Source organism: Acanthochromis polyacanthus, chromosome 11 (assembly GCF_021347895.1).
Source record: "Acanthochromis polyacanthus isolate Apoly-LR-REF ecotype Palm Island chromosome 11, KAUST_Apoly_ChrSc, whole genome shotgun sequence".
Lineage (NCBI taxonomy): Eukaryota > Metazoa > Chordata > Actinopteri > Pomacentridae > Acanthochromis > Acanthochromis polyacanthus.
The window spans coordinates 23,046,620-23,072,289 of record NC_067123.1 but is presented as its reverse complement, the minus strand read 5'-3'; the positions used below and the strand labels follow the sequence as shown (position 1 = coordinate 23,072,289).

Below are 25,670 nucleotides of genomic sequence, written 5' to 3'. Positions count from 1 at the left end.
ATCATTTTATTTGTTGTTGTATTTTGCAATAGTCTATTTTAAATTAATGAATACACTGAACCGATACAGTTTTGTTTCCTTTTTTAAAAAACACAACTTGAGGTAGATTTGACTTGAGAAGAAGAGGTGGTGGTATCATGAAGGATGTGGAATGGCAGTCAGATAAGAGTTCGGCTCAGTGCTGAGTGGGGTTAAGAGATATAAGGTTATATTTGTTCTCACTCTTAGCCGTCTGAGACATGACTTTTCTCTTGGTTACAGAGCACAGGAAGAACTGCAAAGGCACATACAATATATACCCAACAAATAAAATCTGATCTAAGCTTGGTAAAAAAAAAAATGTCCATGTTCACTTAGTTTTTAGGGATAGATTTCACAAATCCAACGTATTTAACTTTGGTTTTGCACAGTGCATTTGTTCCCGTAAAGCTGTGTTGTACAAACTAATGTTAAATTCATTCTACTAGGTTCTATTTTATGGTTACAATTACATTTTGAAGTCACAGCACAGCTGATCTGAAAATTAAATCACCAATAATGATTTTTTTTCAGTCAGTTGAGGGCAGCAATCCTAACAGTTATATTTAAGAATGATATGACAAACAGGTAAGAAGCAACATTAACATTTATTATTTCTTAGAAGTGTCAAATAAATAACACATATTATATATCATTATTATTCTTGGTAGTAGTAGAAGTATCATTATGAGCATTATTAAGTCCAACATTCTTGTTTTTGCTCTATTTTGGCTTTTCCAACTCCTGAGTAAAATATCAGTCTCATCAAGCAGATAAATGTGCCATGGTGCTTTTCTGATGTTGCAGTTTGGTTGTTTTTTTAGAACCTTTTCACTGAAAACAGCTGCCTATTTTGGTCAAAATCTACAAGATCTGTGAGGCTGAACTGAAGCAGAAGGCTAAAATTATGGGACAGAAAACCTAAACAGCGAGCTGAAAAACACTGAAAATCTCCATACAGTTGAGAGGAACATAAAAATCTAGTAATAATTCTATATGGGTTCATCACTGTGAAGGAAAGCATTCATAAAACACAATGATTAGATTCATTGCTGTTATAAAAATACAGATTATAGCGACTATAAAAGTGTTATTAGTTCCCATTCTGTTGGTGGAGGATTGAATTCCTTTCTGGGTGACTGACTAAAATTGTAAAATCATTTTAAAATCAGAGCATGATCAACCTAAATTTCATAAAACCTGCTTGGATAAAGTGTTGTATGTGAGCTTCACAATGACTGAAGAACATGTAACACTTCAGAACACTATCAGAAATAGAACCATGGCTGATTTCTTGCTCGTACTTTACATGTTTCTTGAGAGACTTCCCTCACCTCTATTTTTCACTCTTATCTTGCTCCGCTGACCGCTCACACTCTGCTCTCCTCACTCCTCCAGCCATCTTCTCTTACTTCTTCTCCTTCCCCACATCTGTCTCTCATTCCCCCCATCCTCCATCTTCTCCCTCCCGCCTCCTTCCCTCCGCTCGTCTCACTTCACCTCTGTCTGCTCTCGACACACGAGCTCAACATCCAGTCTGACACGAAGGCCTGCTCCCTGGGCCATATAATGTGATTAAGACTCGTTGTGTTGCTGCACAGGTCGGGGAATGTTAGACCCACTGTTTACTTGTCTGGCTCACAGCTCCAAGAGTTACTTGGCCCTTTGTGTCTTATGGGAGAATGGACACAGACGTGATAGGCAACAGGGCTTTTAATTTGACCCTGAACGGCAAACTGATCATGTTTACGTTAATTTTGATTTACATTTATTGCTTCTTCATATCATTATTTCCTTCTACGCAATTCGGAATCACTTCTACTTTTAAACTATCAGGTGGAATGTCTTGCATAGGAAGTATTGACAACTTCAAATTACTCCTCTCTGCACCTTCTGTCTGACACCTATTTCCTTTCAACACTGTCTGTGCCTCTGTTGCATACTCAAACACGCACACACTCACTGGCATAGATATACACTCAGTTCTTAGTCTCTTGTGTCTTGTCACACACACTTTGGTTTTCCGGGGCTATCAAAGTGCTGAGTGCAAACTCTCTCCTCCAAAAACTGTCACATGTCGCCAGAGGTGTCTCGCTCCCTGCCGTAACCCTCTGAGCTCCTGGCACAAGAACAAGTCATTATTTCCATGGTAAAGGTCAGAAGCTCTGTCACCTGACTCTAAAGTGGAGCTGAGTGGAGTCGCCCCGAGACAATGACCAAAGGTCAGTTTTCTGTTTTGCCTCTCATACAGTAAGTGTAGATTTGAGGAGGACGGGCTGCTCCCAGATCTGCCTGTGAGCCCCTTTTGGTCACAGTGGCTTTCAGACATGGAGTCTCAGATAATTGGCTGCAGGGAGCTCCATAATGAGCCTCAGGGCCTGTAATGTGACACATCTTCAAGGAGAAATATTTTAATAGGGCAATTACAGCGATGAGGAGAATGTTTTGTGTAGAGTGAGCGATTGTTGTGGAGGGACGCTGCGTTAAGGAATTCAATGGCATTTAACTCCATTATCTATTGTGAGGCTCAGTGGTGAGGACATTTTCAATATGATTACAGTCTCATTTCAGCTCATCTTTGTCTGGATGGTCTGACCCAACAGCTCAGGTCATATTATGCTTAAGGGTTGTATTTGCAATTACTATCTAATATTATGCAGAAAGAAATGGGTAACTGGATGTAGCGGGAGAGCTTGTGCTGATTTAAAAGTTCAAAACTGAACCCATGAGTGAGTCCGTCTGCAAATTGGATGAATCCACCTTTATAATCTGGAGTTCCTTGACATAAGCGCATGATGTTGAAGGATATTATATTATGCTGGGCGATGCATTTAAGGGCAGTGAATAATTAAAGGGTGCAGTTAAACCCGGCACAAAAACACCGCGCTGTTTAATTCAGCACAATTCATATGCTCAGTTTCATCTGAAGATTTTGCCCCTGGCATCGCCTCCAACTCAACCAACCACCACCTCTGAACCAGTCAGACTTACCAACCGCAAGACCAGCCAGTCAGCTCTCTGACACTGACCCGGCTCGCCTGCCTCATTTTAACAATGCACCTCTCTCCCCTTCAATCATCCACTGTGGTCTGACTATAGATGAGGTTAACTACAGCATAAGCCTCACTTCCAGAAGTCACCAGGGCCAATTATATCAGCCTGACAACTCTTCCCAACCTGAGCTCTATGGTGTGGAAAATGCAGTTCCACTGGCTGCATCACTGGGGACAGAACAGGCCAGTGCTGTCTGGAGCCTGAGCCGAGCGCGGGCCAATTTGGCATGCAGAGGTCTATGGAGAATAAGCCTGATGAAATATATATATGATCTTCTTCAAACATGTATTGTTCCGTGCTGCTGTGTCTTATCACGCTGGCTCCCTCCTGGTATCTTCCAGGCTTGGCAGAGCAAGACTTTGCAGCGCAGATTGTGGGGATCCAATGCAAAAGGAATGCTAAAGCTCTCTCAGCGCTCTTCAGACTAAACAGCAGAGACAACACTCATCCTATACGTGCAGATCAGTCATTCATGCAGGCGAGAAATATACTCAAACAAGTCCCGCTGATAACAGTGGAGCAGAGAACAGTTTTGAGGTGCAGCGCAACTCTCACAAGTTGTTCAGACCAAATAAAGGTTTACTGCACACAAACCCTTTTAGTGTCTGGATCGGAAAATACATAAAACTTGCCTTTTTATTTCAGGAGGGAATATCCTTTATCATCTTTGTCCGTGCTGCACATATCTGCAGGACACTGCTGACCTCTGTCTGTCACACAGTGGAACTGCATCTAATCATACCAAACCACAAAACATCCTCTACTGCAGGAGCATTTATCACACAGAAAAAGAAATATATTTCCAACCATACTGGACTGTAGAAGCATGTGGAATGGAACATTTTAGACAGTATAGTGGAAAATAATGCTGTCTCTGTGTTTATTCCTGAGGGCTTTACAAAGAAGAATGCACTTTCAGACAGGCAGACAGACAAGACATAATTTATTAACCAATATGGCAATTTATACAGAGAAGCATAGACAGAAGTAATGTTTCAGTGGTGATGCTTCTGCTTGAACTGTAATCCACAGTAGCCACATGTGCCCACCTTTGTGTCTTTATCCTAAAAGCAAAAATAGTAGAGTTATACGAGTGCAGTTTACAGTTTGGGTCTTTTACATCAGCTGTTAAGGTGATAAAGAAGGTGACAGAACCTAAAACTCCAGTTAGGGCCAGTAGCTATCAAGACAGTGGTTGTCAACTTTCTTTGTAAATCCAGGCTTTCTTCTTCAGGCTCTGTGTAAGCTCCCAGCCTCTGGTTCACAGTGTGACTCTTCCTCCAGACAAAATGAAATGATCGTGTCACCTACTTCAGTTAAGATGACCAGGGAGGTATCCTACGAAGCAAGTTTAACATAGCTGGGCTTTCTCTGTGGAAGTTGGCTCGACAATAACAAATGTCCCATTCAGACATAACAGGTATCACGATGGTGGGTGGCAACTTACTTTGTTAACTCAGGCTTTCTGCTTCAAGCTTTGTTCACACAAAATGGGATGTTTAACGCATCACGAGACTCTTCTTTGCACAAAATTAAACAATTACGAAGAAGAAAAAGATGGTAAAAGACGCTGCTATTGCAAATTATGCAATACAGGTACACTGGTAGAAAACTGGTAAACGTATTTATTTTACCGATCAGTGGAGCTGCTTATTTGTAACCGGCAGCACATTAGAGCTGTTAACTTTATATATTTACACAGAATAATGTAATGAAGTGCATTTATGTCTGATACTGTCCCATAATGCAGGATATCACACAGTTTTGCTCAAATCAAAGTGAAATTAATGTTACAGATTGAATATTCTCTGTAATAAATACCAGTAGAATAATCAATTTTCTTATCTGTGTTCTAACGTCTGCAGTACCAGCAGTGTAAACAGTCTCAGCAGCTATTCAAGACCAATCATAAAAACAGATTTATGCGAATTGATCCTCACCAACTAAATACATGTCAGATTCCCATGGCGACGTGACAAATACAGCTTGTGAAGCTTTTTTTATTCAGCTTCATTCTGTGTTTTAAAAACGTACAGATCAACCGGTTTGCGAATAAAATACATTCCTTCAGCTAAGAATTTGTATCACTTATAGAGCAGTGGTTTGATTTGAAAACGATTTGGCTAAAGGAAGACAATGCCTTCAATAAAAAAATCTGAAACTCTGAACATAATCTGCTCCTGACCAGGTCAGCTCCACAGCACAAGTTACCACAGTGATCTAGTCAGATAAAAAGAGTGCCACCTTTATGACACTGAAAACCAACTTTAGGCTCAACAAAACTTACTAAACCAGTAACTCATTTCATAGTACAGCCCTCTGGTTGTTATAGTGAAGAGCTATGACGAATATATAAATATATATTAAGGTAAAAAAAAAAAAGTGCTGTTACTACATATGATACTATGAAAAATGAGGAAGAGGTAGAAGACAATTAATTGTGTTAGTGAATGTCAATGCAGAAACTTATTTCTGTCTTGACAAGTTCACTTTAGAGATGTTTAAATTTTATACATTTAGAAATGATACTCGAGAAGTTCCTTTATGTCACATACTGTACATAAGAATATGTGAATATCTCTTTCATTCTTGTCAGATCCAATTGAAATTAATCTGAATACTAATGTTAATACTGAATACTAATCTGTGTTCGATTATCAGTGTCAGCGGCGCAAAATGGACTTGACAGGAAATTAAGATCAAGCAGTAAACATATTTATTCATTTTCCAAATTTCCAACTGAACCCATGTAAGTCCCTGTAGCAACACATACATATAGTTTTGTTCAGTTCGATTCCTAACAGAGAGTTCAACAAATTTTCAAGTGCCTCAGCTGTATCGCTCAGAGACAATAAGGTCAGGAAAAGTGTTGGTGCTTCTCCCAGCTGATTTAAATCCCACACTATCAATAGAACATCGTCTAGACGGGCTAGCTGTGCAGTATCAGTGTTCCAGCCAGTTTAAAAGAGAACCACCTTTGCAACACTAAAAAAAAAAAAAAAAAAAAACAGATCTGGCTTTAGGCTCAACATACCTCGCTAATTAATCTTGCTGTGCAGTACATCTGCCTGAGGTACTCGGTGATCTTAATAATTGCAAAAACTTTACCATAGCAATGGCCTTTTCTGTTTTCCAAAATCACGGGCAAGAAACCTGCTTGATTTAAAAGGGCAGTGCAATTCTAGATGCCCATTCCTGCAATCTGATCATTAATCAGAATGAACAATATGAATATACAGGACAGTTTAAAGAGCACATATTATGCACACTTTAAAGCGCATATTCTTTAACATTTTTTAAAATATCATATTAGCTGCAGCACCTTTTTACATCCTCTGAAACACTGTGTTTTAGCTCCTATTCTACTCTGATTGTCCCGACAAAACTGAGGTAACATTGGCTATGTACCATAAGCACAGATCTTTGAGTACAAGCAGAGAAGTAACTCTAGCAGAATCAGTTCTAATGAGAAAACAATGGCAGACTACAAGGCAACTGCTCATTCTTTGTTTGAGGATGTGCCATACTAGACATTAGACAGGCATTATGCAAATATGTATCATGGATGTCTATAAGTAACAGAAAAGGCAGGTAAGGAGCAATGTTCTCTGTGGGTGACCGTAACTCTCCTTGGTGTAGACTTAAAGGAAGGGAAATCTTAGTTATACGAGTACTCTTACCAAGTTGATGTAGACTTTGGGGTGACCCAGAGCTCCTCCACCTCCATCACAGGACACCACTCTGGTCCCAATGTCAGTCACTGGCTCCTCTGCCACCAGCTTGATGGCAAAGTTCTTATTCACCTAAACACACATCAAGGAAAAACAAAACAATATAAAAAGGACTTCTGTTGTTATCTCTGAGACAAAATGAGGGAACAGAAGACAGTTAAACACTGTAATGGTGTTCATTGAGTACCTATTTTGGCGCCCTTCTTACATCTAGTAAATGAGTAATATGACATTTTTGGGACAGATTTCAGCATTCGGTAAAATAAGTAACAGAAATGCATTTTAGAATAAGATATTTATCCTTGACATTATGTATGATACAATAAGAAGATGTATGTGGCAGTCACATTGTTTGATATAAGCGAGAGCGTTGGTTATACACTGAAATGAGCAGCAAATCAGAGCTTCAATAAGCTCATTTGGTGGATGCCTCTTACCTCTTTCTGTCTGCCAACGAACCTGGCTCTCCTGGGATCTTTTTCATCAAACACCTGAGAGGAAAACAAAGTTGTGCATTAGATTACAGCTAACACTTGACTTAGAGGTCTGTGGAAATTGTTCTGCTAGCTGTGACAAAGAGCATAAATTATATCTGCTTTAAGCAAAATATCTGTCAACATAACTTGGATATAATGAGATATTATTTTTATAAATAGCCCACATTGAATTCTAAATAAATGATTAGAAGACAGACTCGTGCACATTTGTCCGATAATGGGCGTAATGTAGCTATTAGCTACAGTGAAGGTTAGCTAACATTAAGCGAACCGCAAACAACACCAACAGAGATGCAGTAATAAACGCACCTGTCCAGTGTGAGTAATGGCTTCACCGGTGCTGGAGACCTCTATGCTGTAGCGGTGAGCAGGTACAGCAATCAGCCTCAAAGGAGAGACGAGCACTTTAGCATTTTTACTGAAGGACAGAACTCTACCCACAGAAGCCGCCATGTTTACAACAGCCTGTTTACCCAAGATGCCTTGCATGAATATTGGGGGAGTTGATACCCCGAGTTTTAACTGTCAGGTACATTGAACTTTTGCGGTGTATACCAATTACAAATCGTATTTAGGGTGTAATTTATTCTAAAATCGAAGAAATTTAAGTACGGACATCTTGTATTTAGACTGTGGCAGTAAAACGGAAAGCGAACTCATTCCAAAGCTAAACAGAGAGTCTGTCTGACAGACATAACTGAGGGCTAAACTCTAATTCTAAAAGTCACCCGGAAGCGTTTGTAAGAGCCTCATAAGCAAGAACATTACAGCGGTTGCGTTGTTGCGATTAAAACACAGCTTTCAGAGGTATAGACCTCTGTTAAAACCCTTCTAGGACTTCCTGAAAGGTTTGTTTACGTTCTGTGACTTTTTTATGTGACTGTATCCAGTCCTGGATTAAGGTGTAAACCATTTTACTGTTTAGCTTTGAAGCTAGCAGGTCAACTGTGACACGCTCGTCTCCTTGGCGTGTTGCATATCTCTCCTGCAGGGACACCGGGCTGTCCTGTTTACATGTATTTTATTATACAAGAAAAATAACAACTTGTCTCTATCTTTACTAAAATGGCCCCCTTAAATCTCTCTGCGTGTGGCTACTCGAGGCTTCAGAGTTATATATATTTCATAGAAAAGCTTAGCAGTTTCGACTCGACAATAAATATATATTTCGGATTCTTATAATACAGGGTTCGGTTATGTTTGCCCTAGTGCAATGATTTATTTATTTGTCACTAATTATAAACATGCATTTTGATAATTTCCTCGATTGACCAATGATTCATTTAGTGATTCTGTATAAAGTTGGTGTAAAAGTGCCAATCACAACATACCAGAGCCTGGGATTAATTCTTCAAAGTTTCTGTTTTTCTTGACCCAAAGCCCCAAAATATTCAGCTTGCTTTGTAGATCATGTATTTCTTAGGAGTTTTTTTCTTGAGAACTGACTGATGTTTTACTCATCAAATACTACACCAATCAGCCACAACATTTACACCTTTGTAATATTGTGCGAGATCCCCTTCTGCAGCCAAAGAAAACCTCTAAATCACACGGACACAGGACTTCTAACTGTATCCTGTGATTTCCTGGCTCCAGGATGTTGGCAACAGTTACCTTTGGTCCTCTGGGTTGCAAGGTAGAGCCTTTCTGGCCTGGACTTGGTCCATGGATCCCATGGATGGTTGTTCAGATTAAGGTGCTTAGTGGAGCTTGGTGGTTCGGTCAACACCTTGAGCTCTTGGTTGTGTCCCTCGATCTGTTTCCTGAGTAGTTTTTGCAGTGTGGTGGAGCACATTGTCCCACTAGAGAAGGCCGTTGGAATCTAGAGTGCCATTAACTTCAGGGGATATGCTTGGTCTGCAGGTGGGCGGTATGTGTCAAAGTAACACATCCACCTGATGATCAGTGTTTTTCATCTCACAGTCGGTTGGTTTTAGTTTCGTGGCTCACTGGTGTTCACCAAACCTTGATCTCTGCAAATAAAATGATCTGTTTTGAAATACTCTCTGCAGGTTTTGATGCCATGGCCCCCCTCCTGCTGAAACACCTGGCTGCCTCCCTGACTCGGCAAGTGGTCCAGATGAGCCGGTTAAATCTTACCTTCTCCTCATCGGCAGCTGGTGCTTACAGATGTCTCTGCACACTTACCGCTGCCCCTCGCACACTGTTTCTCTCATCAGACAGGGTCAGCTCCATCCAGCTCCCCTCGTCTGGTTCGTCTCTTCTGGGACAGTGCCGGCAGCTTCCCTGCATCCAGCCGTCTGCAGGAATGAAAACCAAGTCTGCTCTGAAGAGGCGCTGCAAAGACTGTTTTTTTGTTCGACGAAGGGGACATTTATTTGTGTTTTGCAAGACAAATCCAAGACACAAGCAGAGGCAGGGCTAAAAGGTTGAAGCAGTATTGAGAAAATTGCTTTGAGGTTGTGGAAATTTACAAAAACTGTGTCGCGATAATAAATTTCTTTGATGGAAAAATGTTGACAGCTGTTTTCATACCTTTTGTATTTCCTTCTTAGCACCAACGCCTAAAAACACACAATCTGATTATAGTGAAGAAGCCACAGCTATTGTCTAACCTCCGGAAAATTTGATATAGTGAGAGTTGTTAATGTGAAATGATGACATGCATCTAAATTTAGCAAAGCATTTTTTTTGTAAATGAAAAACTTTATCAGTAAGTGTTGACTGTATATGGTAAATTGTGTGTCCCTTTAGACATATAATATACACTACCATTCAAAAAATTTGGGGTCTCCCAGGCAATTTCATGTTTTCCATGAAAACTCACACTTTTATTCATGTGCTAACATAATAGCATAAGGATTTTCTAATCATCAATTAGCCTTTCAACACCATTAGCTAACACAATGTAGCATTAGAACACAGGAGTGATGGTTGCTAGAAATGTTCCTCTGTACCCCTATGGAGATATTCCATTAAAAACCAGCCAATTCCAGCTAGAATAGTCATTTACCACCTGAACATTGTCTAGACTGTATTTCTGATTAATTTAATGTCTTCATTGAAAATCTATTTTTTGTTCAAAAAAAGCATTTCTAAGTGACATCCAACTTTTGAATGGCAGTGTATATGTAACAGGTTTATTATCTTGTTAACATGTTCATATAATAATGTTTTTTTCTTATGATAAAAGACACATCATGAGTGAAATGAGCAGTTAACCTCAAAACCTCAGAACCTTTTCAAAAACACTGACACGCAACAACCCTCAAGAACTTGCAGCTAATGCTTTCGGACATGTATTACTGAATTAGTCCAATATTACAGGTTACCATTGTATACTAGGTAGTTTTACAGTGTTTAGAGTCTTAGGTGAGCTGATGTGCCATGTGGTTAGAGACGGGGGCTGGGGCTTCATAGATCTGCATGTTATCAAAGAAGCAACGTTATAGAGTTACATTTAGGGCAAGAAGGGAATATTTTGAAGGGGGGAAAAGGTTGTATGGTATAAATCAGTGTTAGTTGTGACAGCTTTAATGCTTCAAAAAAATCACTCACTTATAAATTTGAATTCATTTAAACCAGGGGTGTCAAACTCATTTTGGTCCAGGGGCAGCATACGGCCTAATTTGATCTCAAAGGGCCGGACCAGTAAACTTATAGCATAATTACAGAGAAGTAACAATTAGTCTAAATTTTTCCGATGTTTTAGTGCAAAGGAGAACAAGTATATTAGACAAATTTTTATATGTAATGAACTGTCCTTTTAAAAATTATATTAGAAACAACCAGAGATTAAAGTAAGTGCAATTTCAACAACACTATGACTCAGTTTAACATTTATTTGTGTGTATTGTGCATTAAAACTGATCACAGTGATTGTACGATGGCACAACAGCATCAAAGCCGTACTCTGAGGATGAGTTCGTTAAAACTTGCACACTGAAGGCTGCAGAAATCGTAAACCATCCTACTTCTCATCCCCAGAGACACAGCTGTTACATCATTATAGCTACCTCTGTAATCCAGTTCCTAAGTGAAATTAATTAATTAGGTTAATATTCTTGATTTTATTGTCCTTGGGATGAAAATGATTTATTAAAAGGAAATATTTTATTACCCAGACTTTAGCTTTTCTGCACGGTACATTTCCACTATTCTTCCACAAGAGGGAGTCAAAGGCTTTGCTACAAGAATACAGGTTCCAACCTGCAATTACTTAATGTAATAACTATCACTATATGCTACCCAGCCCTTGTGAGAAACCAGCTGTTAATCCCAAAAACTCAATGGCCGCATTTGATGTGACTGTACGATTACAGAAAGACAGAGAAAATACCATGAGCACAACAATACTGAGAGCCTGCAACATGCAAACTGAATAACTGAGGAAACCAGACTGGTTGAAAGATGTTTGGCAACAAACACAGAGAATACGACTGGTCCTGCTTGAATAGCCTTTTGAAAGGTTAATATTTACTGACGAAGGAATGAGGAACAACAAAACACCTGTGTACGCACATACCAAATGTCGTTTCAGCTGAACATGTCTATTATCTAGAGAGCACAGCAGGTAAGTATTGATCCAGTATTTGGCACCTTTCAATGGCATTTCACTAAAGCACAAACACATATTAGAAGTTTCCTGCATGCCTCCCATTGTGAGCCCTGTGAGCTGTGAAATGTTGCAAAATAGGCAAGACTGGTTAACATGGAATACTGACTGATCACAACTGTGAGTCAGCAAGCAATTTTTTGATGTGAGGCTAATAAACCAGTCAGCCACCGGATACAATGTAGATCAGCCATCTGTTGCTTTGAGGCTCAACAAAGTCTGTTTACATGGACAGTTGCTGTCATCTAGAAAATAAAATACAGCCAACAGAAATTGATGGGAGGATCAAATGCAGGAGGAAACTGGACTTCAAATGCCTACTGTACTTCAATGAAGGCCATCACCACAAACATCTCAAAGACACATTCCACAGCCAGCGAGTTTGTGTCGTGTATGTGACAGTCTGGGTGTTTCTGTGACAGTCGCTTCAATGACTGACCTAGATATTTCAGATGTCCATTTTTATACAAAAGCTTCACGATGTGATCTTTTTTTTTTCACCCATGCACTTCTAAATTTGGTGTCCCAAGTGGCAGAGGTTTTACTCATGAAATGTTCAAATATGAAACAAAACTTTACACGAACAAACTGTTAAGGATGATATTAAGATATTTTTTGGCTCGCACAGGGTCCAGCATGTTTGGTGTGAACCTGCTCAGGACTACCTCAGTGAAAGCATGGTCCTGACAGTGGAGCATTGAAGTGTGAAAAAGGTGAAAAAGGTGTTGGGGAAGTGACATTTGCAGATGACTCTACGGATGTTTGTCGATACCAAAATGCTGCCTACAGAAGCTTGACAGAAGAAGAATGTTCCAGCATGATAATGATCTAAAGCACGCTGCCAAAAGTCAAAAATAGTGAAAACTATGCAAAGTATGTCACCTGACCTGTATCGAATACAACACCGCTGAGATAGATAGATAGATAGATAGAAAAAAGACATCTGAAGAACGACAAAACATCTCTCTAGAAATGTGGTATTCTCCATGTTACATAGAGTCTGAATACAATAGAGTCTGACAGTAATAATAAAGATGGATATGTGAAATATTAAAAAAAAAAAAGATATGTGTGCAAACTGTTGTCTTGTGGAGTTTCTACTAAGGAATCTGTATTTTTAAAAATGTAAATCCAAAGAGTTTTTAAATTTCATCCATCCATCCATTCTCTATACACCGCTTTATCCTCACTAGGGTCGCGGGGGGTGCTGGAGCCTATCCCAGCTGACTCGGGCGAAGGCAGGGGACACCCTGGACAGGTCGCCAGTCTGTCACAGGGCTACATATACAGACAAACAATCACACTCACATTCACGCCTACGGACAATTTAGAGTTTTCAATTCACCTCAGCATATTTTTGGACTGTGGAAGGAAGCCGGAGTGCCCGGAGAAAACCCACGCATGCACAGGGAGAACATGCAAACTCCATGCAGAAAGATCCCAGGCCCACCCCGGGAATCTTCTTGCTGCAAGGCGAAAGTGCTAACCATTACGCTGTACAGCCCTTTTTAAATTTCAGTTTAACTTAATTTAATTTATTAGCATATACTGTATTGTTAAATTAGTAATATGTATAAATATCTGCGAAGTGATACAAATTAGAATCGTGACTTTCAATGATATTGCACAGGGGTGTACTCTCTTCTGTTGTAGATTGTATATTATTTGTGCCGGCATCAAAGGAATTTTATCAATTGCTGTAAGCACAAATGTTTTAGTAAGTAACCCTGATTTCTTGTGGTAAGTTTTTTTTTGGAAAAAAAACTGTAGGATGCAGCTAAGCAAAGCCAGTAAGAAAGATCTGTAATTATTCTAAACCTTAATGTTCTTTGCAATTAGGAGGAGAAACCTTTAATATCAGTGGACCAAGATCAGAACTGTTAAATATCGGCAATCGGTTATTTATAAGATCATTTAAAGCAGCTTGGCCACGGATTTGCGAGTTTATTTTTTATGCCTGACGCTGGTCTCTATAGAATTTATCATTGGTTTCAAAATAAAAGCATCTTTCTTCTGCTGCTTATGTCATGCGGTGGGCTTCAGTGTTTTCTTGAGCTTCAAGCCTAAAATAGGACAAATGTAGACTAGTAGTATATAGAGGAGTGACCATTTGTTTGAGGCAACAGTTTGTCACTGTGCCACCATTAAAATTAGGTCGCATTACATAAACTTCACGCACAGTTATTTTATTTTGAACCTGATGAGCATAAACCACGTGGTTGAGCGGCGCTGCTGGTTCGCTGTGAGGAAGCATCCTCCTCCAGTCACGCCCGGATAGCATCAGTCTGCCGGAGCCGGAGGAGGGGCGCTTCTCAGCGGCGTGGAACCAAACAGTCAGCGGTACAGGACGGCTAAACACCACTTCTGTTTAATTGTTCGGCTGTCAATCTGTCAGCAATGAAGACGACCCCCAGTCACCCTTTCGTCCACCAGCTGAAACTCACGGACAGCGAGAAATTAAAGGTATCAGTTTACACATGGTAAATGACTTTTTGTTTTGGAATGTAACGTCAGTGTTTGCCGTTTAAAGTTGCTTTCATGTGTCTTGTCAGTGTTTTGTAAAGCCAGTTGACTACATTTAAACTTCACCTACCTTGTGTGGGTTGACAGAGACTTTCATGACATCCTGTTTTTTTGGGGGTACCTTTCTTGACATAATATCAAAACAACGTCATTAAGAAAGCATTAAAACATTCTTCATCAGCAGCAGGAGTGATGTGGTGTTGTGAAAGTGTAGTTAAAATAATTTCACAGAGTTTCATGGTTGTGTCACTTGATAACTGCTCACCTTAAGTGGTCCTCAAAAGACAGAAACAGTAAAAAGGACATGAACCATGAGGTCAGTAAAGTAGTCCTTGTTGTCCTATATTGAGCTAAGCAGCAGCATAACTTGAACATGACTTCCTCCTACCTCAGTCAGTCCTTACTTCTTACTTCTCTGTTTCTAATTCCCCCCCCCCCCCCCCCCCCCACACACACACACACACACACACACAGTGTTTACACTTGGTTGTTAGCAGAAGGCTAAGCAAGTTGACAGCTAAACAAGTGTGTTGTGTGCATAGTAATCCATAGTAATCCTCATTAGAATCCAAAGTGACTAATTGTTTCGATTAGGTAAAAGTTAAGATTTAGGATCTAGAACTTCAACAATAAATCGATTAATTGGTCAACCAATGTAATAATTGTTCAATATTTTTTACAAACAACTTGAGTGTTTTTTAATGCAAAAAACATTCTCTGATTCTACTTTCTCACATTTTAATAAGTATTTTGTTTGCCTCTATGTGACAATAAATTAAATATCTTTGAGCTGTGGACTAAACAAAACATTTAAGGATGTAATTTTGGGAAACGCTGGTTTTTCTTTCTTTTTCACAGTTCTCTGACATTTTCTAGACCAAACAGCAAATGAATGTATCCAGAAAGTAATAAAGAGATTAATTGGCTATGGAAAAAAATGTTGCAGCTCTATTAGGATGTCTCCAAATACAGTGAAAGCGTGTAAAACCACCTTCTAAATAGTGAGATACTCTGCTGGTTCTGCTACCCTTGGGCAGCTGTGCCAACATCCCTAAATCAACACCTAAACGCAATGGACTCTGCTTGAGGAGGGCAGTATGTCTGAAATACTTCGTCATCAATCAAGCAATGGATTCTCATGCTTAGATTAGTGGAGTCTGCTGACAGCATGTCAATGCCCTGAACACGTGTTACTATGTAGTGTGGCCTGCCTGACCAACCGAAAAAGTAATTTTATCTTGCTACATGCAAATTGGGAACTAATTTGCATTGATGGGTTCATTCACTGCAAGTGAATAAAGATTTTCCTAAAGAAAGCCCTGGAGCTTGTCAGAGATGTGCTTTCTGTATTGTTTGCAGTGCTATAATCAGATGCTCTGCTCTACATCAACAGGTTTATCTTTCTCCCCTTAGGGGCCCAGAATGCCTGCTTTCAGGCAGAGCAAAACATATAAACACAACGTTCAGGAAGTTGGTTTTAACACTAGCACCACTGCTTCCTAACAATTAACAATTCCACTGAGATAAGTGGTAAAACTCGTACTTTTGGCATAATTTTTCACTGCAGTAAACCATGATTTTAGATATAGCAACTTCACTTTGGTTTGCCTATTGCTGTAACTACACTGCTTTTTCCCCCAGCACTTTTGGTGGAATGTCCTCATTAGTACGTGTCAGTTTTTCCACTGGAGTTGCAGTAAATTGTAAACAGTTGCGTTGAGTCAGATGACAGCAGCATGACACTGTATGCAAACTGGACCATGTGTGTGTCTGACTTTGATTCACACCTCCTGCTGCCTGCTTCGTGTGACACTGAGGTGTGTTTTTTCACTTGATGCTCGTGTCTACTCAGTTGCACGCACTCATGTAAACAACCATTTGCATAGTTTATTTCTTCTTTTGACTCGGTGTGTTTATTATAGAAAGAGAATTGTTTGGTGCAGAAGTACATTTCTCCCCCTTGCCACTGGTCTTCCTGGAAATTTTTTCCTAACTTTCCAGTAAACACAATCTGCAGGACTGTAGAGCAACAAAGTCAGCAAGTAAAACAGACAGACAGTAACAGTTATTCCAGCTGAGTCACCCATTGCCGAACAGTGAATATCACCCAAACATGGCTGCCAAGTCTCCACCTCGCTGACAAAATACCTGTGACATTCGACACAGCCCCACTGTCGGGGGACTGGTTAGAGAGCTTTCTAAGAATCAATATCAGATATGACTCCAACAATATAGGAGTGTAACAGGTACTGCTACCTTTGTTTTCATGTGGTAGATTCAGTTCCCACTCCCTGGCTTTATTCTCTGCCTGACATGGAACCCAAGTCTAACAAGCAGTTTGACAGATTGAGTGCTTCCTGGACCCCCTGGTGGAAATCAGGGCACACTCCTCTTGGCTCGTTAAAAACAATTAGCCAAGAGCAATTAGCCTTCACTACAGGGTACAGAGCAGTTACATTATACTGGGCCACATTACCCAGAGGAGATAGATGTAATATGGCAGGGCGATGGAACATAGTGTGTTGGAAAAATAACATGAAAATTATTTTTGTTTTAAATGATTTTGATTGATTAGGACCGTCGACTGACATTAATAAGCTGATTAATTTTTCAGGTAATTGTTAGTGACACTGAAAAATGTCCATTGTAATACACCAGAGTCAACAATCATCAGCAAATATATTGTTCTGTGCAAGTAACAGTTCAAAATATTGGAGCTACATCGATTTCGGACCAGAAAACCACCAGTTAACGCATCTGAGAGACTACAAACAGGAAGGCTTTGACATTTGTGGAGTCTAAACATATATATGGTGCACCATACGAAGTGGCATTGTCCCCTATGAAGTGTAGAAAGGTTAGAGCTGATCTAGCTTAATGTTTTTTTCTAGGGAAGTTTCTTTTGTGACATTGCAACTCACTAGTGCCATTTATGAGCCTACCTGCTTGGTAAATTCCTACATTTTTAAAACCAAATTACCCCAGCTTGGCAATTATACATTTGAAGTCTAAACTGACATAGAAAAATAACTCTAATGATGACACCATTGTTCATGTGTAAATTGGTGGAGTTTCTTTGTATTATCCCAACAATATAAGAAAAAAACCCAACAGTGTTGTATTTTTAAAGTATTTCATATTCTTATGGCTCCATAACACCGCTTCATCTCATGCTGCTACTTGACTAGACATTCGTCCCTTTGCGTGTCTTTGCGTACATGCTTGGCTTTGCGTGTTTTGCCCTTGTATGTCTGTGCTTGAGTTAGAGTGCAGCTAACTGACACATACAGCGTATATGTGTGTGTTTAGAAAGTGCAAGTGCTCAGCTGTAAGATGGGTTGAGTGTCTCCATGTCTTAATGGCCCCTGACAGCTTTATTGTTGCCATCTGTACAACCAGGCGGTTGGATGTTTATATATATGTCAGGAGACAGTCGGACCATCATGGCTTCTTAGAATCTCTTAAATATTAAACACAACACAATGGCCTCACGGGTTGCTAAATCTGCCCCTCTGATTAAATAATGTTTGCTGGTTTTATGCATTTACAGTAAGCTTCAGGAGTCGACAGCAGAGCCATTGCTTTATTCCTTCACACTTATTCTGATTTTACCTTCTGCATCACACACAAGTGATTCAGTTGATTAAAGCAAAATGTTCTCCAGTTACAGTACGTGATTGTGGTGCTGAAAAAAAAACTGCAAACTGCTTGACTGCATAATTAATAGGCTTATCAATATTGCTGTCTCATTGTGTATAAGTTGCTTAGGTGGATTTTTTTCTGTTCAAGGTTCAGTTTTGTTGTACCATAAAATTACAGCTATTGTCCCTTTAAGCGTCTCACAAAAAAGGCATTATTTAATGAATAATGTATCAAGTAATAAAAATGATTTTTAGTGTTTTGATGTGGAGATTAAATTCAGCGAGCTCACAGTCTCAGTTGCTCAGTTTTAGTCTTATTCTTTCAGCTGCAACTTTTGTGATGTTAAATGGTTTTGTGTGAAGAACAAATCATTTCTGCAAGTCTTATAAGGCCAACAAGTGGGCTACAGGGCTTTAGTGTTTCAGTCGGCTTCTGTTTTAGCATTTTATTGGTGTACAAACGCCTTTAGAATGATGAAATGTTCAGTAAATCTTGCTGCCCTGAAAAGTATTTTCAAAGAGAGCTGACTGATCAATAGGCAGTGCTTTAATACAAGCTGATGTGTTAGCTAGAACATAACGTGCTCCCAGGCAGGTTAGGTGTTCAACATAAAGTTCAGCTGCAGATGCTGAGATATTGTGACTTTTAATCTCTCGACAATCTTCGAAAACACTGGATCCATTAATTCCCATAATGCAACTCATGAACACCTTTAGCTAGATCCTCGCAATCTCATGATTCCTGTACATCTTTCCATGCACTAAGTTTGTACCACCCTTTCTGATAACGTCTTCAAAGCTTTAGGCAGGAGTAAAGATGACCCTGATAACATTATTAGTGTTTTCTCAGATTTTCTCAGGCCTCAAAAACCTTTTCGCAAAGTCACAGAACACAATGCCAACATTGACCCTAGTCCTCATTAAACAAACTCAGTGTTCATGAGTTATGTTTTTCCCAATCTTGCACATTAGAGGACACTTTAGAGATGGGACTTCATGCTATGGTTGGTTTTGTTTCTGAAATAGATGGGGTACAGTAACAAATTATTACTCAGAGAAAAAGAAAAACTTTTTTTTAGCACTGCGTATTTCAAATGAGCGTAATGCTGCTGAAGAGCATTGTTATTGCAAATTTCAAATCCTCAGCTGTAGATCAGTGGCTGCTCTCATAAAACACTGTAAATTGCTCCCCTTTGCCCTGCCCCTGCTCATTCTTATGCCACCTCCCGAGAAAATGTCAGCAGATCCTCCCAGATGGATTTGTTAAGCTCTGATGATGATGCACAGCCACGGGGGGTGGACAGTCAGGGAGAGGCGTTAGTGCATCATAAATCACCACCGTTGCTGTTTATTTATTAATACAGCCTCCAAATGTGCACCTGGGCTCCTCCAGATAGGGAAATACATAAGGAAGAAGGGATAGATGGGACAGGAAAGGGGGGAGAAGGTTAGATATGACTCCCCAGGGTGGTGACAAAAAGCACATCAATGCAAAGTAGGTGGAACACGGTTGTAGGGAGAGCAGCATGATAAATGAAGGTGCAGCCGAGTGAATAAACATGGAGAGTGAGAGACTGATTGATGGATGGATAGTTGAAGAGAGGAATTCCTTTGGGATTGGAAATTACTGTAAGGCCAGCCGGCAACTTGATTAGAGGGCAATGAGGGAGCGCAATGAAAGCACAGGATGAAGAGATGGAACAGAGGTCCGACAAGCAGTAGGACGGAGCTTAAAATGTCACAGAGTCTGAATTTATGCCGGAGGCCGTGACTTTGTGACCCTGTTGTCGGGGTCATGGTAAGACTTAAATGCAACGTCTAAACTCTAAACGTTTTCATGCAGCGCCTAAGCCGAATGGACCCAGACACTATTCTGAGAGTTGATGTCCACCACTCTGTAGAGAAAGGACGTCATAGTGATTAAAGTGCATGTTGTCAAGCATCGGTTGATTAGACAATTGCATGATCGGATACTGTTTGAATGACAGTATACAATTCTCATTTGTAAACTGAAGACTATTAAATGTTTGTGCTCCATTTATACTTAGCCTTTCAGCATTAATCCGCTTTAAATATGTTGGATCGTCCCTGTTTAACTTGCAGTAAAGACTCCTGTATAGTGTTTTACTGTCAAGGATCAAATAAGTCCAGTACATGCAAGAGAAAAATCAGCTGTCACAGATGATAAGCTGAAAGAGACAGTGTGAAACGACTAACCTACCCCCTCTGAATGCAGTACATAATCCTTTAAAAAACGTGGAGAAAACCGTGGTTAGTGCATCCACACACTCTCTCATTATACATTTAGGGAGAAGGCATGACAGGTCAGTCAGTCACATGACTTTTCGTCTCTTCTATGCCACTCTGTCTTCAGTAAACTTTATTTCGTTGACAAAACCCAAAGCTTGTGACCAGAGGTTGAACTCACACAGTGTTTGCAGAGTTGCTTTATCTTACTTCCTACCTTTCAACGAATACAGATAAGTAAAAGTGACTGTTATGCAAAGGTAAAAATACATATGATAGTGCCAAACTGCCTGCACACCCATTCATTTTGAACACATCTGTTGACTAAACCAGATGACATGCAGTATCCTTTTACTAAGGCCCAAAGAAGAATTTGCATTTCTACAATTTTGCAATTTCATTTAGCAGACGCTTTTATCCAAAGCGACGTACATCTGAGAGTAGGTCCAACACAAACAAGGTTCTAGTCAAGAGAAAACAACTAGATAAGTGCCATAAAACAAGTTCAAGTGTGAAAATAGGACTGTGATGTCTACAGGCAATGCAGATGTAGTGGGATTTTTTTTTTTGAGGTCTGTGAAGTGCAAAGGTGTTCAGAGAAGAGCTGCTTTTGTAATCTATTCTTGTGATCATTGCCATTCTTGTTTACATTCCTCCTCACGGTTCTCACCAGGATTTTTTTACAGCGTAATGGCAGGTCCTCCTGCACGCACACGCGCATGCGCAATACTCTTCATTAAATCTCACGAGCGGCCGGCCCAGATGTCAACCAATGAGCGTCACACAGATGCTCCAAATGCTCGTGATTTAGGTCACTATTCAGTCGTTAAAAATGGCGTTATCTGTCAAAATAACAGCGTAGCGGCCCTAATCACAGCGTAATCTTTTAAACTGACAGTGTAACGGCCCGTTACGCTGAAATGCACTGGCGAGAACCCTGCTCCTATTGCACACGCTGAGACTGGGGAGACGAGGTCGACCATCTCTTCCCACCCTCCTCCTTCAACCCAAACTTCTACCTTCATCCTCTCAAGCTTGTCCATCTTCCCTCCCCCACCAGCTATGGTGACCTCCATCAGCTCAGTCCCACCTCTCCTCACTCCCCCTTCTCTGTTGTCTCGGTTGTCCATGTTAACATGCTGCTGTTACATATAATTTCCTTTAAAGGATCAATAAAGTATATCTTATCTCATCTTTATCTTTTTAAAGAATGATAGGGACTCTGCAGATCAAACACAGTTTGGTAACTCGTTCCACCCCGGGGGAATCCCAGCGAAGAAGAGTCTAGGTATCGACTGGCCCTGTTGTGGTGGTGGTGCCTTTTGTTGGCAGAGCATAGTGAGTGGGAAGGAGTGTAGACCTGAATGAGAGAGTTCAGGTAGGAGGGAACTGTTTTCAGTGTAGTTTTCAATTCAAGCGTCAGTGTTCTGAATTTTATATGGGCAGCACCTGGAAGCCAGTGAAGCAATCTGAACAATGGGGTGGTGTGCTGTTTCTGGTTGGTTCAAAACCAGACCTGCTGCTGCATTCTGGATCATCTGCAGATGTTTGACTATGCATGCAGGGAGGCCTGCCAGGAAGGAACTGCAGTAGTCGATGCGTGATTTCACAAGAGCCTGTACCAGGAGTTGTGTTGCATGTTCAGACAGGAAGAGTCTGATCTTCCTTTAATGTATAGTAGTTTAATTTCACTGTTGTACTGGTGCATGCACAGAAAAGAAACAAAACTACTGGTAAATGGAAACACCTGTTAAAAACAATCCTTGCCGTGACATAAATTCATAGTTGTGAAATCAAATGGCAAAAGCCAAAGCAACTGGATTTCAAATCAGAAAGTCACTAGCTTTGGAATAGTCCATGGGATGTTTGGAATTAATGTGTAACAGTTAATACTTTTATTTTAGCGAACCCCTGAAAAAGAAATTTCCTCTAAAACTGACAGAGGAAAAGCTAATCATAGAATGTTCATAGATATATTAAAATAACTTACCAACCATTGTTTTAAACCCTAAGAATGTATTTTTGTATAGCAAAGTTAGACATTTTCATTTTTGCCCCTCTATAATAACTTGGTGTAACTCTCAACTGTTGCTTTCCCGAAAATATTCTGATGTACATCGTCCCTGCGTGTCTCTCCACCCACTCCTTCCAACTCATGGCACCTTGAGCACACCAGCTCACTTGTGATTTTGCTCAAACACTGTAAAATTAATCTATGCTACACAATGGCACGTTGTAATGTAGTATTCAAGCATACATGCTAAAAGTATGTAAAAAATATTTCAGTTTAGCTTAATTTGCCATCACATCTGGTTTTCATGGTTAGAGCAGCTGTTGGTTAATGCTATGTTGAGAAGCTACTTTGTCAGAAATCCAACAGAAGAGCAAGTGGTGTGTCATTCTGCAGTGCAACTAAGCAGTCACATTGTTCGAGTAAAGACGTCAGTAATTTTAACTGCAGTCTGATTTCCTGCTTCGCACAGCACAGAAAGTTTTCACAGAACACCGCAGTTAATTTGATTTCCTTAGAAGAGACAGTTTAGTATAGTACAAACACTGAGTTTTTTTCAACCTGGGGTCTGTTTTCATATGTCATTTCATACATGTGAGTGATGGAGAAATGAATTTTCGCCATAGCTCCAGTATTTAGCCAGGCAGACAGCTTAGCAGCTCAGCTAGCAGCTCAGCTATCGAAAAGTATGGGGCAACTCCCCCCCCCCCCCCCCCCCCCCCCCCCCCCCCCCCCCCCGCGTCAAAGTCCGCATTAACGTGTAGTTAAAACGAATAGTTTTGCTGAGTTCAAGCAGAGTCACGGGTGAGCTGGTGTGCTTGAGCTGCAGTGAGTAGTAGAGGGACAGGTGGAGAGGGAGGTCAGGACTTCACAGATCTGCTCACTCTAGATGAGGCAAAGGTGTAGAGGTACATCCAAGCCATTTTAGTGCAGGAAGGGTTTATTTCTATGATGAACGCTCCTAAATTTGTAATTTTGATACATGGAAATGGCTTTTTGAAGGGTTAAATCACTGACTGGAGAGGGATTTTGATAAAGATCCTTCCATGCGCGCTGTTCTTGACCTCACTATTGACTGGTGACGTGACAACATCATAAACTGCAGAAATAAAGCACACTTTCTTGATCCCAGCTGCCTTAAAACAGAAGAGAAGAACAACACATTGTCCTTCTCAGTCTGCATTCAGAATTGTTAGTATTCAGTTCTCTCTTTTGTGGTCAGCAAAATACTTAATTGCATTTTTTGGATCAGATCCAAAAAGACTCCTCTTTACCACAAATATTAGAACTGATCAGAATAATAATAAGCAAATAGCTAAATCAAGTGCTTTTAAAATGCTGCTTCTGTCATTTCATACCACAAATAAGTGAGCTCCCACACAAGCATCTTGTCGTTTACGCACTGTTTGAATAATGTTGAAGAATGGAGAGTATGTTAAGACTTTGAATAATTATTGTTTGACAGTTGGCTAAAAAGCCACAGGAATATTACAGTGAGTAATAGGTTGTGCAAATGCAGTGGTATTCTAACAATGTAAACTGTACATATCTCTCTGTGTGTTTTCTTTCTCTACAGGTAGCGCTGATGTCGGTTACAGTTTTTCCAGTGCGGCTGCTGCTTGTCTCTTTCTTCATGCTGCTGGCGTGGCCCTTCGCCTTCGCAGCCTCCCTGGGCCGCTCTGAGTTTGTCATCGAGCCACAGTCATGGTGGAGGAGGTGTGTTGGCGAATGTTTGTGTGTGCGATGGAAAATGTATGTGCAACTAAGATATAGGATTGCACAGAAATAAGTGAAAATTTTACTATTTTGTACAGAGCAGTATGTTAAACAGTCTGGTCTGCTCATGGTTTACTGGGGTCTGTTGAAAATGATTTCTAAGTCTGCTGATATAATTTTAGCCAGTGGAGATGTCACCACAGCTGAAATGTGATAGAAAAAGGAATTCGGATAATAAACAGGCTAATAAATATACATGCACTACTGTTCAAAAGTTTAGGGTCACCCAGGCAATTTCATGTTTTCCATGAAAACTCACACTTTTATTCATGTGCTAGCATAATTGCACAAGGGTTTTCTAATCATCAGTTAGCCTTTCAACACCATTAGCTAACGCAATGTAGCGTTAGAACACAGGAGTGATGGTTGCTGGAAATGTTCCTCTGTACCCCTATGTAGATATTCCATTACAAATCAGCCGTTTCCAGCTAGATTAGTCATGTACCACATTGTCAATGTCTAGACTGTAATTCAGATTAATTGAATGTTTTCATCATTGAAAAAAAATGTTTTTCTTTCAAAAATGAGGACATTTCTAAGTGACCCCAAATCTTGAACGGTAGTGTAGATGCAGTCTGTGTACATCCATCCATACATCTATCCATCCATCCATCCATCCATTATCTATACACCGCTCAATCCTCATTAGGGTCGCAGGGTGTGGAGGGCATGGAACACTGGGACAGGTTGCCAGTCTGTCACAGTGCTAAATACATAAGAAGTTATTGACATTACAAGAACCTGTGGAATATGGCCTTCAAATATTTGAAAACAGTACTGAGCTTCTAAAAGGTATTGGTTATAGTTCGCTGTGTGTGTGTGTTTGTCTCTCCTGCTCAACGTCCTGCTCATGCAGATGTTGTAGAAAGACCACAGAGGCAGCTGCACACAGCATGTTAACATGCACACACATGCACACACTGCTTTATATTGACAGACTGAACAGTAATGGTGACCAACTAACATTATCAGCAGCACCCAGCTCTCATTATGAGCTTTTGCTACATTAGTCTAAACAGGCTCACATTAGTGTTTGTGAACATCCGTCTAACGTTGCTACAGCAGATGCAGCTGTCGCATTTCAGAAGCTGTTACATTTGTGAATGTTAACATTGTGATGACATTCTGTTAATATAAAGTAACAACTGAGACTGTCTCAGCTTGAATATCTGCACAGATCTGGATGTCTGTTCTTGAGCTGCTTGGATAAGTCTGAGCTCTTTTCTCCATGTTGAGAGGGCGGCATAGCTCAGTGGGTAGAGTGGCCGTCTTGCAACCGAAGGGTTGCCGGTTGTGCCAGTTGTGCTCATGTCGAGGTGTCCCTGAGCAAGACACCTAACCCCTAATTGCTCCTGGTGGGTCGTGGTTAGCGCCTTGCATGGCAGCTTCTGCCATCAGTGTGTGAATGTGTGAATGTGACGTATCATGTAAAGCGCTTTGGGTACCTTGCAGGTATAGTAAGGCGCTATATAAATACAGACCATTTGTGTTTCAAATGTGACGCTTTTTGCATTCTGACTTTGGACTTCGAGCAGACTTCTATAACTGATCCCTGATCACTGATTCAAGCTCTCATGACCTCCTCTCATGGTGTCA

General features: G+C 40.3%; 2 protein-coding genes across 2 annotated transcripts in view; one reads left to right on the top strand and one right to left on the bottom strand.

Annotated features, from left to right (window-relative positions):
* Positions 1–3,998: 3,998 nt before the first annotated feature.
* On the bottom strand, positions 3,999–7,794 carry ndufs6 (NADH:ubiquinone oxidoreductase subunit S6). The gene is made up of 4 exons (XM_022211948.2): positions 7,610–7,794; positions 7,241–7,294; positions 6,753–6,875; positions 3,999–4,136 (listed from the first exon to the last, which is right to left on the bottom strand). Exons 1-4 carry the CDS (start codon positions 7,787–7,789, stop codon positions 4,068–4,070), a joined length of 426 nt encoding a protein of 141 aa, XP_022067640.2. The 5' UTR covers positions 7,790–7,794; the 3' UTR covers positions 3,999–4,067.
* Positions 7,795–14,152: 6,358 nt separating this feature from the next.
* The window catches only part of lpcat1 (lysophosphatidylcholine acyltransferase 1), a 35,055-nt gene continuing 23,537 nt past the window's right edge, over positions 14,153–25,670 (top strand). The window contains exons 1-2 of the mRNA XM_022211954.2: positions 14,153–14,339; positions 23,875–24,014. Of these exons, the coding sequence (XP_022067646.2) occupies positions 14,274–14,339; positions 23,875–24,014 (206 nt within the window). The 5' untranslated portion in view covers positions 14,153–14,273. The remainder of the gene's footprint in view (positions 14,340–23,874; positions 24,015–25,670) is intronic.

What these genes read in the sequence shown, in the direction of transcription:
- ndufs6 (XM_022211948.2), bottom strand. Translation starts at nt 7,789, where the DNA reads ATGCAAGGCATCTTGGGTAAACAGGCTGTTGTAAACATGGCGGCTTCT. An exon ending in CCATTACTCACACTGGACAG is followed by an intron (nt 7,295 to 7,609) that starts GTGCGTTTATTA and finishes TTTTCCTCTCAG; the next exon opens with GTGTTTGATGAAAAAGATCC. An exon ending in CCAAAGTCTACATCAACTTG is followed by an intron (nt 4,137 to 6,752) that starts GTAAGAGTACTC and finishes TTTTGCTTTTAG; the next exon opens with GATAAAGACACAAAGGTGGG.